General features: G+C 36.4%; 1 protein-coding gene across 14 annotated transcripts in view; it reads right to left on the bottom strand.

Moving 5' to 3' along the window:
* Positions 1 to 12530, bottom strand: part of PBRM1 (polybromo 1) — a 101934-nt gene that overhangs the window by 18670 nt on the left and 70734 nt on the right. For all 14 annotated transcript variants that reach the window (XM_018066711.1, XM_018066713.1, XM_018066712.1 and 11 more), the window contains 2 exons: positions 8287 to 8432; positions 5617 to 5774 (listed from right to left, as the gene is read on the bottom strand). In XM_018066711.1, the coding sequence (XP_017922200.1) occupies positions 5617 to 5774; positions 8287 to 8432 (304 nt within the window). The remainder of the gene's footprint in view (positions 1 to 5616; positions 5775 to 8286; positions 8433 to 12530) is intronic.

Below are 12530 nucleotides of genomic sequence, written 5' to 3'. Positions count from 1 at the left end.
AAATCTTTGTGACCCTCTATTAGGCAATGGTCTCATAAATGTGACATTAAAATCACAAGCAACTAAACAAAATAAAGATAAATTAGACTTCATCAAAATGAAAATCTTCTGTGCTTCAAAGGACACAAAGTGAAAAGACAGCACATAGAACAGTGGGAGATATTTGCAAATTATATCTCTTGTGAGAGTATAATATCCAGAATATACAAAGAACTCCAACAAATCAGCAATAACAAAATAAATAACTCAAAAAATAGGTAAATGATCTGAATAGATATTTCTCCAAAGAAGATATATAAATATCCAATAAGCTCATGAAAAGATGCTCACATCATTAATCACTTGGAAAATACAAATAAAGACTGAAATACCACTTCACATTCATTACAATGGCTATTATGAAGGGAAAAAAGCCAAATAAAACTTCCGGAAAATACCAAATGTTGGTAAGGATGTGGAGAAGCTTGAACCACTATATGTCACTGCTGCTAATGTGAAATGGTGAAGCTGGATGTGGGAGTTGGACTATAAGGAAAACTGAGTGCTGAAGAATTGATGCTTTTGAACTGTGGTGTTGGAGAAGACTCTTGAGAGTCCCCTGGACTGCAAGAAGATCCAACCAGTCCATCCTAAAGGAGACCAGTCCTGAGTATTCACTGGAAGGACTGATGTTGAAGCTGAAACTCCAATGCTTTGGCCACCTGATGCGAAGAGCTGACTCATTTGAAAAGACCCTGATGCTGGAAAAGACTGAAGGTGGGAGGAGAAGGGGACGACAGAGGATGAGATGGTTGGATGGCATCACCGACTCAATGGACATAGGTTTGGGTGAACTCGGAGTTGGTGATGGACAGGGAGGCCTGGCATGCTGCGGTCCATGGGGTCACAAAGAGTCAGATACGACTCAGCAACTGAACTGAACTGAAAGTTGATCCAGAAATTCTACCTCTAGGTAAATATACAAAAGAACTGAAAGCAGGGACTCAGATACACATATACCAATGTTCACAATAGCATTACTGACAACTGGCCAAAATATAGAAATTACCCAAATGTCCATCAACAGATGAATGAATAAACAAAATGTTACATATACCTACAATAAAAAACTATTCAGCCTCAAAAAGGAATAAAATTTGGATACATGCTACACCATGGATGAATTCTGAGGATTTTTTATTTATGCGAAGTAAAATAAGTCTGACTCAGAAAGGAAAAATTTTGCATGATTCCACTTACATAAGGTACCCAGAATAGGCAAAATTCCTAGAGACTGAGAGTAAAATAGTGCTTATCAAGGGCTGGAAGAGATGGAAATGAGTAGTTATTGCTTAATGGGTACAGAGTTTCTATTTGGGATGATGAAAAGTTCTAGAAATGGATAGTACTGATGGTTGTACAACACTGTCAATGGGTGTGCTGCAGCCCATGGGGTCACAAAGAGTTGGATACAAAGAGTTCAGTTAGCCAACACTGAACAACAACAATTTATTTGGCTGCATTGGGTCTTAGTTGTGGGACTTACAATGGTTAGCATATCACTCATATCGTTTTACACCTAAATTTTGGTGCAAAATAATATATTTTAAGGATCACTGCTGGTATTAATATATTTATTCAACTAGTTCCCTATTGGTGGATGTTTAGTTTCTTTTCCAAATTTTTGCTCTCTCACTGAAGCAAGACTAAGTTGACATACTTTAAGACATATATGAATTTGCACAGGAATGAGTACACCTGAGGAATAAACATCTAGAAGTACAAAAGCTGGATCAAAGGGTACATATACTTTAATTTTTATAGGTATTATCAAACTTACCTTTCACAGAGGTGATGGTAATTCATAAACCCACCACAAAATGGGCAAATGCCACTTCCCTATATTCTTGTCAACTAGTAAACATATGAATCTTTGACAATTTGATAATTTTTTTAAGAAAGTAGCATCTGGGTAATTTTAACTTAACATTTCTCTACTGGCTTAGGTTGTGCATATTTTAAGAACCACTTGTCTCTGCTCTCTATTAACTTTTGCCTGTTTTCCTATTGGATGATCTTTTTTTCTAATTATTTAATAGTTCTTCATATATGAATGAAATTTGAACTTTTTCTGATATACACTGCAAGTATTTTCCCAAAGTTGTCACCTGTCTTTGCTTCTGCCAAACATTTTAAACTTTTATATAGTTGACTTTATCAATCTTTTTTATATGGCTTCTGGGTTTTATGTTAAGGATTATAAAAATTTCTTCCCCATCACTTTCCTTTGGTATCTTTACTACTCCTATGTTCATTTAAGCCTATATTTAATCTGGGAATTTATTTTGAAGCTGATGTGAGAGATGGATACAATTTTACTTTTTCCAAACTGCTACCTAACTTCTAAATAGCAGGGAAGTAGCTATGGTACTTTTGTTGAAAACATAGCTGCCACCAGCTGGGGCTGGCAAACGATATCAGTTGGGGCAAACAGTAGACATGCTGAAAAGCTTGGGAGAAAAAACTGGGAAGTGAGATGTTTTGAGGAATAAGAGTTTTGAGAAGCTTCCACACATTCCTGGAAATCTAGAAAGCCATGCACATGCTACGGGCAAGGTGCATGTTCAGCAAAGACCTGAGAAGGCCCCAGGCTCTCACCTTCGGCTGTCAGGGCCTGCGCAAGCAGGCAGTACACATAGGGGCAGAGTTGTGGACTTTTCGGGCTGAGTGCTGAATGTGTGCTCCAGCGAAGATGCACTATGCAGGTACAAAGGCTGGGAATCTGGGCTGGGTTTATTTTTTGGATCCAAGCACTTAAGAAATTCTCTGTTAAATCACTAGCTGACCACTAAGCGAGCAGAACAGAGACTTCAGTGACAACACACAACAAAGAATACTGTCTTTAAAGTAGCTTAGAAAAGTCACTAAACAAGCAGTAACAACTCACAATAAGCAGTGACAACAAAACTTAAGGAGGGGGGTAGAATCTGATTTCCAGAGTTATATTATTTGGTACTATTCAAAATATCCAGTTTTCAATAAAAAACTATGAGGCATGCATGAGAGAAGTAAGTAGGGCCCATTCACAGGATTAAAAAAATGAACAGAAACTGTCTCTGAGGAAGTTTAGACACTGAACTTACTACACAAAGAATTTAAATCAACTGTCCTAAATACACCAGAAGAGCTAAAGGAAATGATGGACAAGGAACTAAAAGAAACCAGAATGATGTCTCACCAAATAGAGAATCAATAGAGACAGAAGTTGTAACCATGAAATAGAAACTCTGAAGCTGAAAAGTACAATAACTAAAATGAAAAATTTATTAGAAGGGTTCAACAAACACACAGAACAATCAATGACCCTGAAGACAGGAAAATTAAAATGAGAAGTCTGAGAAAGAAAGAAAAAGAGAATACAGAAACATGAAGAGCATCTCAGAGATCCAAGGCACACTGTTAAGCATGACCTACACAGGCATAACAGGAGTCCTGGATGGCGAAGAAAAAGAAAAGTGCAAGAAGAAGTATCTGAAGACACAGTGGCCCCAAATTCCCCAAATGTGATCAAAGACATGAAAGAAAAAACTGCCAATGGAGAGTTCTCTATACATCAAAAATATCCTTCAAAAATGGAAGACTTAAGACATTTCCAGATAAACAAAAGGTGAGAAGAGATTCTTGTGAGCAGACCTGTCCTAAAGGGAGTCCTGTAGGCCGAAATGAAAAGGCATTAGATAATAACTTATAGCCACACAAAGAAATAAAAAACATTAGTAAAGGTAACTACATAGGTAAATATAAAAGGCAATATGTTTTTGGTTTGCAAATTCTGTTTTTCAACCTATATGATTTTAAAGACATAAAGCAATAATTATAAATCTATGATAACGGGGCTCATGCAGTATAAAGAGGTAATTTCTGACAATAACACAAAGGAGAGGGATGGAGCTATAGAGGAACAGAGTTTTTTGTATAGTGTATATGAAAATCAGATTTTCATAAGTTTAAGATGTAATCCCCAGGGTCATCACTAGGAAAATAACCAAAAAACAATCAATGATATAGTTGGCCTAACCAAAGATGACCTCAGTCTCCCCTTTAGGCTCCCTCTGTCTCCTCACTGGAAGTAAAGCTCCAGAGCACAAGTTAAAAGGAAGACCTTCTCTGCTGCAGAAACTCAAGAAGGATTTAATAACTTCACTAGGCTTTGTTGTCTCTCCCTAGAGTGGAAGAGAAAATGTACTGACTTATTGGCCATTCAGACATGATTACCATATTCAATTCTGAAAAAAATTCAAAGCACCAAAGAACAATATAGATAAACATTAAAGCAACCAGACAAAGTCTAAGTATAAAATACTTTTTAGGGACTTCCCTCGTGGTCCAGTGGTTAGGACTCTGTGCTTCCACTGCAGGGGACCCAGATTCAGTCCTCGGTCAGTGAACACATGCTGCAACTAAATACCCTGTATGCCGCAACAAAGACAGCAGATACTGCACACCAAAACTAAGACCCAGGGCAGCCAAATATATAAATAAAATGTTTTTTAATTTGCAAATTTCCTTTTGATCATAAGCATGGTGGCTTCTTCAACTTTACAACCATAGGTAATCAATATAAAGTTGTAACTAGTAACCTTTTGGAAAACCATTCAAAAACATGTAGGTAGCAGCTAGTGTAAAAAGTTATCGAGTTAATTTGGGGCCAGAAGAAACCCAAGAGCTGAAAATGGTGACAGTATATGAATCATGTAACTATATCTCAGAAGCAGAATGGCACTTTGCACACTCAGGAGGATGACTCAACAGAAGCCAAAGCAAGAGACCTTGTTTCTGGAATTGGAACAGTAACATTACTAGGGTTAATCCAACAGAGACAGTATGTCTTTTAATTGCTCTCCTTGCTTCCTACCTTATTCTTACAATTCCCCATACCGCAGTCACAGAGATTCCTCTAATATACATGTTGGCTCACATGCCTCTTTGTTCAGACTCCTCATAAGACCTCTTATCTGTTAAAGCTCAATCCCTGCACATGACCTACCATGACTGAGAGCCCAGTCACCTGAGAGGGCTCATTCCCTACTAGACCCCCTGCACAGCTGCAGTCACTCTAACCAAAGAAGACTTCAGTCTCCCCTTTAGGCTCCCTTTGTCTCCTTACTAGAAGTAAGGAGCTTTCTTACTGTGACTCAAACACACCCAGATACCCTGCCTCAAGGTCTTTGCAGCTGATGTCTGCAGTGCCTAAAAGGAATAAACTCTCAGCCGCTATTTGAATGGTTTTCTTCCTCACCTCCTTCAGGGCTCGGCTCTCCTGTCACCTACCAAAGAGGCTTTTGCTGACGATATGACCTAAACCAGAACCTCCCTGCAACATTACTCTCTATCCTCGTACTCTGCTTTATTCTCATTCATTGCCCTAATTACTACCTGATGTTCTATATATTTCATTTTATTTTACTAACTGACTCCCCAGCCTCTGCTCCACACAGTTAGGTCTCTGAGAAGGCTGAGATTTTGATTTTTTTATTGCTATATACCTAGCACCTGGAACAGTGCCCAGGACAGAAAAAGTGTGGAATGACTCAACTATGGAATGAGCGTGATTAAATGAAAAGTATGAATACATACCTAGAATACATGTCATGGGGCAGGTTTCTTCCAGATTACTCAAAAACACTTCTTTCTTGTAGAACATTTTTGTTGGCTCATGTTCCGTCTCTTCTGGGTGAATGAAGATGGGGCCGTAAAAATATGCAGCTCCATCTCGGACCCATACCTTTTCAATTCTTGGGAGAAAAAATGGAGAAATTCCATTAAATTAGAATTCTGATGGATTTCATTCCTGAAGGCTTAATCTCACAAACATTCTGCTAACCAAAAACTTAATGGTATGCTATATTTAGAGGAGTTTCACTGACTATTTTGATAGTAAGACAATTTTCTTGATTCTTTTTTTCCCCCTTTAAACATATGAAAAAATATTTGGGGAAAAAAAGAAGTGAACATTTTTTTAAACATAATACCAAGGAATACAACTTAACAGTTTAAGCTGACTCCCAAGTTTTCTTCCTGAGATACAAAGCATCTATCAATTGGACTTATGAGCTGAACAAACACACAGCTCATCAATATTTGGGGTCAGATCACATCAGTGGCAGACATTCCTTTAAGGCCATGGTTCATGACCTTCTTGTAGGTCAAGATCTAATACCTCTTTATCTCATGAGAATCTAATGAAAGCCACTGACCATCTCCCTAGAAAAAAATAACAACATCTGACTGCTCTATGCAGGATACTGTTCTACTTCTCCGAACCACACCATAAGGTTGATATTATTACTGTTCCCAAAGTCTCAAGGTTCCAGACATGAAGCAGCATCCTCATCTGTTAATACACACTTTCAGTTCTTCAGATCAAAATGCAGGAGTTACCTTGACTCCTCTCTCTCTCCTGGACACTTTGCTGCTATTGTTGCTGTTTAGGTGCTCAGTCGTGTCCAACTCTTTGCCACATTATGGACTATAGCCCACCAGGCTCCTCTGTCCATGGGATTTCCCAGGCAGGAATACTGGAGTGGGTTGCCATTTCCTTCTCCAGAGCATATCCCAACCCAGCAATCAAACCCATGTCTCCTGCACTGGCGTGCAGATTCTTTACCACTGAGCCACCAGGGACTACATTCTCTTAACTCAACCTTTCAAAACTGGATCTGATTTGTAGAACTGGATCTGACTACTGGCCTGAGACACCATCATTCTTGCCTGGATTATTGCAAGATTTTGCCTTTCTACCTTTGACTCTTTACTGTCTATTCTTAATAGTAGACAGAGCCTTTCTGCTAAGACCTAAGTCAGATGTCACTTCTGGGGACTTCCCTCGTGGTTCAGTACTTAAAATGCTGCACTTCCACTGCAGGGGACACAGGTCTGACCTCGGCTCAGGGAACTAGTATCATACATGCCATGGAGTGCGGAGGGGGAAAAAATGCCATTTTTGCACTTAAAATAATCCATGGTATTTCATTTAATTCAGTAAAGGTCCAAGTCCCTTCAGTAGTTTCTGAGCCTCACACAATTTGCACCATATCCCCTGGCTCATGCACTTCCTACCTACCTCAAGTATTGCCCAATCCCTTTGTCACAAGCTCTAATCTGAACAGCCCAGGCATGCTTCTCTCTCCAGTCTTTGCTCTGGCTTTCTCGGTCACTGGAAAGCTTTCTCCCTGGATATTCACATTACTCACTTCCTTGGTTCCTTCAAGTGTTGGCTCAACTGTGAACTCTTAGTGAGGCTTTACACATCAGCCTATGTAAAGTTTTGAACACCCTACTTTGACCATGGCACTCCCGATTTCCCATATCCAGCTCTATTTCTTTCCATAGCATACATCATAATTTAACGTACCATATACTTTACTTACTCACGTTAATAGTTCGTCTTCCTACTAGAAAAAAGATCCAGGAGAATAAGGATAGTTGTCTCTTTTATTCACTAACGTATCTATAGAACCTAGCAAATAGTACATATATAGTAAACAATTACTAAATGATGAACAAATACAATGAGGAAACTGAAGCCCAGAGAGGTAAATAATTTGCCTAAGAACATTAAACCGACAGGGCTGGGACTTACATCAAGATCTCTTGGAATCAATTACTTTCCTTAATTACTATCCTCTACTGCCCAGCCCTGTTCCCTAAAATCCTTTACTGCTATTCTATGCCATCCAACCATACTTTCACCCATTTACTTGTTTATCAAATATCTGAGCCTCATGCACTATGCTTGCAGCAGGGGATATAAAGGTATATATCACTTTTTTGCTCAAAAAGAGAGGGCCTCTAACTCTCAGGCCATTTGTAGTCTCATATGGAAGCCTGATAATAAAACTGATATGTGTTCTGAGGAAGAGGAAATACACAGAGCTCTGAGAATGCGTAATAGGGGGACCTAATCCAGTCTAGAGGAGATAGGAAAGGCTTCCTTAAGGAAGTGCCATTTCAAATTTAAGCTAAAAAGAGTTCACCATATGAAGCTGGCAGGGAGATTTCTGGGTTGAAGAGTTCAGTAAATCACAGGAGGAGAAAAAGAAAAAGAAAGAAAGAAAAACACACACACAACAGGATTCAAGAGAGGAAGTGTGGCTAGAGGCATAAGATGGGAGAGCGTGGTGTGAAAGGAAGTAGGTAATGTTCCCACGGGAGGGACTTTGGTCTTCATCCTAAACAGTAACGAATTGCTACTGGCACCAAATCTCTCAAACCAAACCTTGTCCTCTCTGAACTCAAAATGCTCACCTGCCGACACGAGGACGCACTAGCCCATGGGACTTGATGAAGACACAGTCGCCAACCTTCAGCCACATGTCATTATACCGGAGCTGCTCAAAGTAGTGGCAACCTGGTTCACCATTCGACATTTCCACAGGGACATCTTCTTTCTCCTGTGATAAAGGAAACTGGTTCAAGACAGGGAGCTGACAATCAAGGAGTTGGAAAAGAAAGTATGAAGGCAAAGCAGACTTTCCTTCATTTTAACTTAAAAAATAACCGTAAGTAGAAACTAATAAACAGGAAACCAAAAGTTTAGGTTACTGAAATTAAACTAAATCTTATCAAATACTGTATCTATTTTAAATTTCTAGTTAATTTTCATAAAACGTTACTCAAAGATCCTTTTACTACCCTCTCCTTCCTTCTCCCATTCTCGGAGACTTTAGCCAAAAAAAAAAAAGGAAAACAAAAACCAAAAAAAAAAACAAAAAAAACCACCACCAACAATGAAGACTTAATTTCAGAAACAGCCTCATTCAACTGTTATAAAGGAGCAAATACTATACAAACTTCCTCTTCACCATATTTACTAAGCTCTTAATTTCTGTATATTAACAACTGATTTAAAAATTTTACCATCTCGATTTATTCTAACATGGAAAGAACAGTATAGCCTCTGTGACAGAAACACACATACTCTGCTTTTTAATAATTTATAGGGTCTGTCACCTACTGACTGCTGTGACACTGGGTAAACTACTTGACCTCTTATGCCTTGGTTTCATCATCTGTAAAACGAAGACAGTATGCAAATCAGATGGGGTTGTTAGGAAGCTTATATGACACAATCTATGTTAAGTACACAGAATAACGCCTGGCTCATAAAACCACTTAATGTTCACTATTGTTCTTATAGTCTTAACAAAAAAAAAAAGAAAAGAAAAAAACTGATTAATGAAACTAAGAAACATAATTTACTAAGAAACTAGCAGATAATGAGCATAGCACTAGGCGTTTTAAATACAAAAGCTCTAAAACATATAAAAACTGAGGAAACTGCAAAACCCACAAATTTTCTACTGCATTTTCCTGAGAATATAAAAAACTTAAAACTTAAGGAAAAAAAAACACACTCTTCTGGAATGCCCAGATAATTTAATGCTTTGATCTTTATGATTTCAAATGTGATACTGAAGTGGACTTCTTGGAAAATTCTTAAGAATGAGAGAAGTTCCATACATATGCTAGATTGAGGGGTGCTAGAAGGAACGGAAGCTGTGAAAAAGCAAGCCCTGAGATTAAGAACACATATTTATTTTAGGAATGGGTTCTGTTCTAGTTATCCTTCTAAAAATTTCTTGGTATAATATATTTTAGCCATGCAATATTAAAATAAAGATATGAGACTAAAAAAAGTAATTCATACACAGGACATGGGGTACTAATGAACTCCAACAACAAAAACAAATTTAATTCCCACACTGACTGCCACTGGTATTTCCTCTTTTAAAATTAGTGTCTCTATGATTCCCAGACATACTGATAAAATGTACAAAATATCATGTTCTTTCCCAAGCTCCTAACATTTTAATGACACTAAAATGGATATTTTTTCTAAGAAACTAAAAAATTTTTTTCTTGTTTTTTACACTAAGAATTTAAAAATGCTGCTTTCCCCCTATATAAAAAGTGCATCTGTTGGAAATAATTCAAACATTAGAGTACGAAAAATTTTAAAATCAAGTTTTCTGTGATCCAACCCCAGAGATAACCACCTAGTTTAGTTTAACCAATTTATAGGTTTTCATGTTGTTTACACAGACATAAAACATAAAGCACACATTTTTGGTTTTTCTGAGTAATGATGGAATCATATTCCATTCTACAATTTGTTAATTCCTTCTGCTGACTACGTATTTGCATTATATGAATGGATGTGTGACATATTCCTATTCACGGGCATTTGGGTGTGGCCTAGGGTTGAGTACTGTGTTGGAACACATTCTCTGTTATCAAACAGCAGGGTCAGAGCCACTGATGGGATGTGTTGTCCCACACTCACACCAGGCTGTGTGTACTACTAGCTTTCAGAACTGTCAATTTGCTGGGCATTTTAAAAACTATTAGATTAAAACATTTATGTTTTTTTGATCTTCTATAAATGATCTATTTGATCCTTTGCCCATTTTTCTAGTATAATTTTTTTCCTAGACTTCAAAGAGTTCTTGTACTTTAGCAACAGCAGTCCTAAGACTGTTTCATTAAACTAACTGATACTGTCAGTTATAAATCTAGAAAATGATCTCTTTCTTCTCTTTTGTGGCTACTGGGTTTTACATAATATATATAAAGGATCCATTCCAAGCTTATAAGTGAGTAAAAGATTATATGTAAATAACACAAATGTACTTAGGCTAGCAACTTATGTTTCTTTTTTAATGTTTATACCTTACTATTTTTGGAATATGAAATGAAAGGAGTTCAAGTAGTTTTCTTTTCTTCTTTTTTCAAATAGCTATCAGTTTTTCCAATATCATTTGATTCCATCCTCTCTTGCTGAGTTAAAATACTGTGTTTATACAAACCTTCAGTTATAAAATACATGAGTCACAAGTATGAAATGTACAACACAGGGAATAATTATATAATATCTTTAATGTTTTGACTATGTTTAAATGTCTTATCTTTAATGTTCTGAATATGTTTAAATGATGACTAGATTTATCATGGTGATCATTTTGAAATATATATAGAAATACTGAATCATTATGCTGTATACCAGGAACTAACATAGTATTGTAGGTTAATTATATTTCAAATCCACAAACTCACAAAAAGAGATCAGATTTGTGGTTACGAGGCAGGATATGAGGGGGAAGGGGGACTGGATTATGGTGGTCAAAAAGTTCAAACTTCTAGTTATAAGTAAGTACCAGGGATGTAATGTACAACATGATGAATATAATTAACACTGCTGTACATTATATGAAAGATGTTAAGAGAGTAAATCCTAACAGTTCTTATCACAAGGGGAAAAAAACTTTTTTTCCTATTTCTTTAATGTTGTACCTATATGAGTTGACGGATGTTGATTACCACACTTACTGTGGTAATCATTATCATGATGTATTTAAGTCAAATCATTATGTGGTACAACTTAAAACTTATACAATGCTATATGTCAATTATATCTCAATAAAATTAGAAGAAAAGAAGGCGACTGTGGGACAAAAGGGGAAAAATGAGTAAGGTCTCTAGATCAGTAAATAGTATTAATGCTAACTTTCTGGTTTTGATCCTTGTACTATGCTTTACAAGGTGTTAACATTAGCAGAAGCTGAATGAAGAATATAAGGAATGTTTTTGTACTATCTTTGCTAAGCACTCTGCACATTTGTTAAGTCTAAAATAATTTCAAAATAAAAGTTAAAATATATAAACTAAAATGAATGATTGAGTATCTTTATAGTCTGGATTTAATTGTGAAAAGCCTATTCCCTTCATTAATCAATTCTGAACTAACTCAATATTTTTAAAATGTATTTTTGTAAAATGCAATATTATTTGGCAGGGTAAAACACTCTTAACCGCTCTTTCAGTTTTTCTTCTTTTTTTCGTGACCGTCATGCATTTTTTCTTTCTTAAGAATGATAGTATTGTCAAGTTTCAAAACAACTTACTCAAGTAAAATTTCAATACCTTTCCGTAGACTGTTTTTCTTCCTCCTACAGGTTCCATAATACTCCTTTTCAGATAATTTCTTAGTGGGTTTTTTTTTTTTGGTTCATGTGAATTGGATAGTTTCTTCCAAGATTTTTTAAAACATTTGTTAAAATCTATTCAACAGTTTCATTTTACTTTCAAAATCTTATGAAATCACTGTTGTGCTTATACAAGAAAGCTATTAACTTATATGTGGATTTTGAATTTTCTTTTTTTTTTTTTTTTTGGATTTTGAAATTTCTACTTGTTGCACTCTTTGTATTCAAAAACTTTCACAGCTAATTTCTCCCCCATTCTCGGCAAAAAAATAATTTTGCCTCTTCGTTGTCAATATTTCACTACTTTTGTTTGTCTAGTTATATTGGTTCTTTTCAGAAAAATAATGATAAAGCAAGCACCTATGTAGTGTATACAGCTTTCAAAGGAATTTCTTTCACTTTAGGCTTGATATGCAATTTTTAAAAATCATTGTGAGGGACTATCTATTTATAGACATCAATCCAGATAATATTATACCTTATCAAATAATTTCTCTTTTGATCTAC

The sequence above is a fragment of the Capra hircus genome, chromosome 22 (assembly GCF_001704415.2).
Source record: "Capra hircus breed San Clemente chromosome 22, ASM170441v1, whole genome shotgun sequence".
In the NCBI taxonomy this organism is placed as follows: Eukaryota; Metazoa; Chordata; class Mammalia; order Artiodactyla; family Bovidae; genus Capra; species Capra hircus.
Note: the sequence above shows the minus strand (reverse complement) of the source record. Positions and strands in the feature narration are given on the sequence as shown.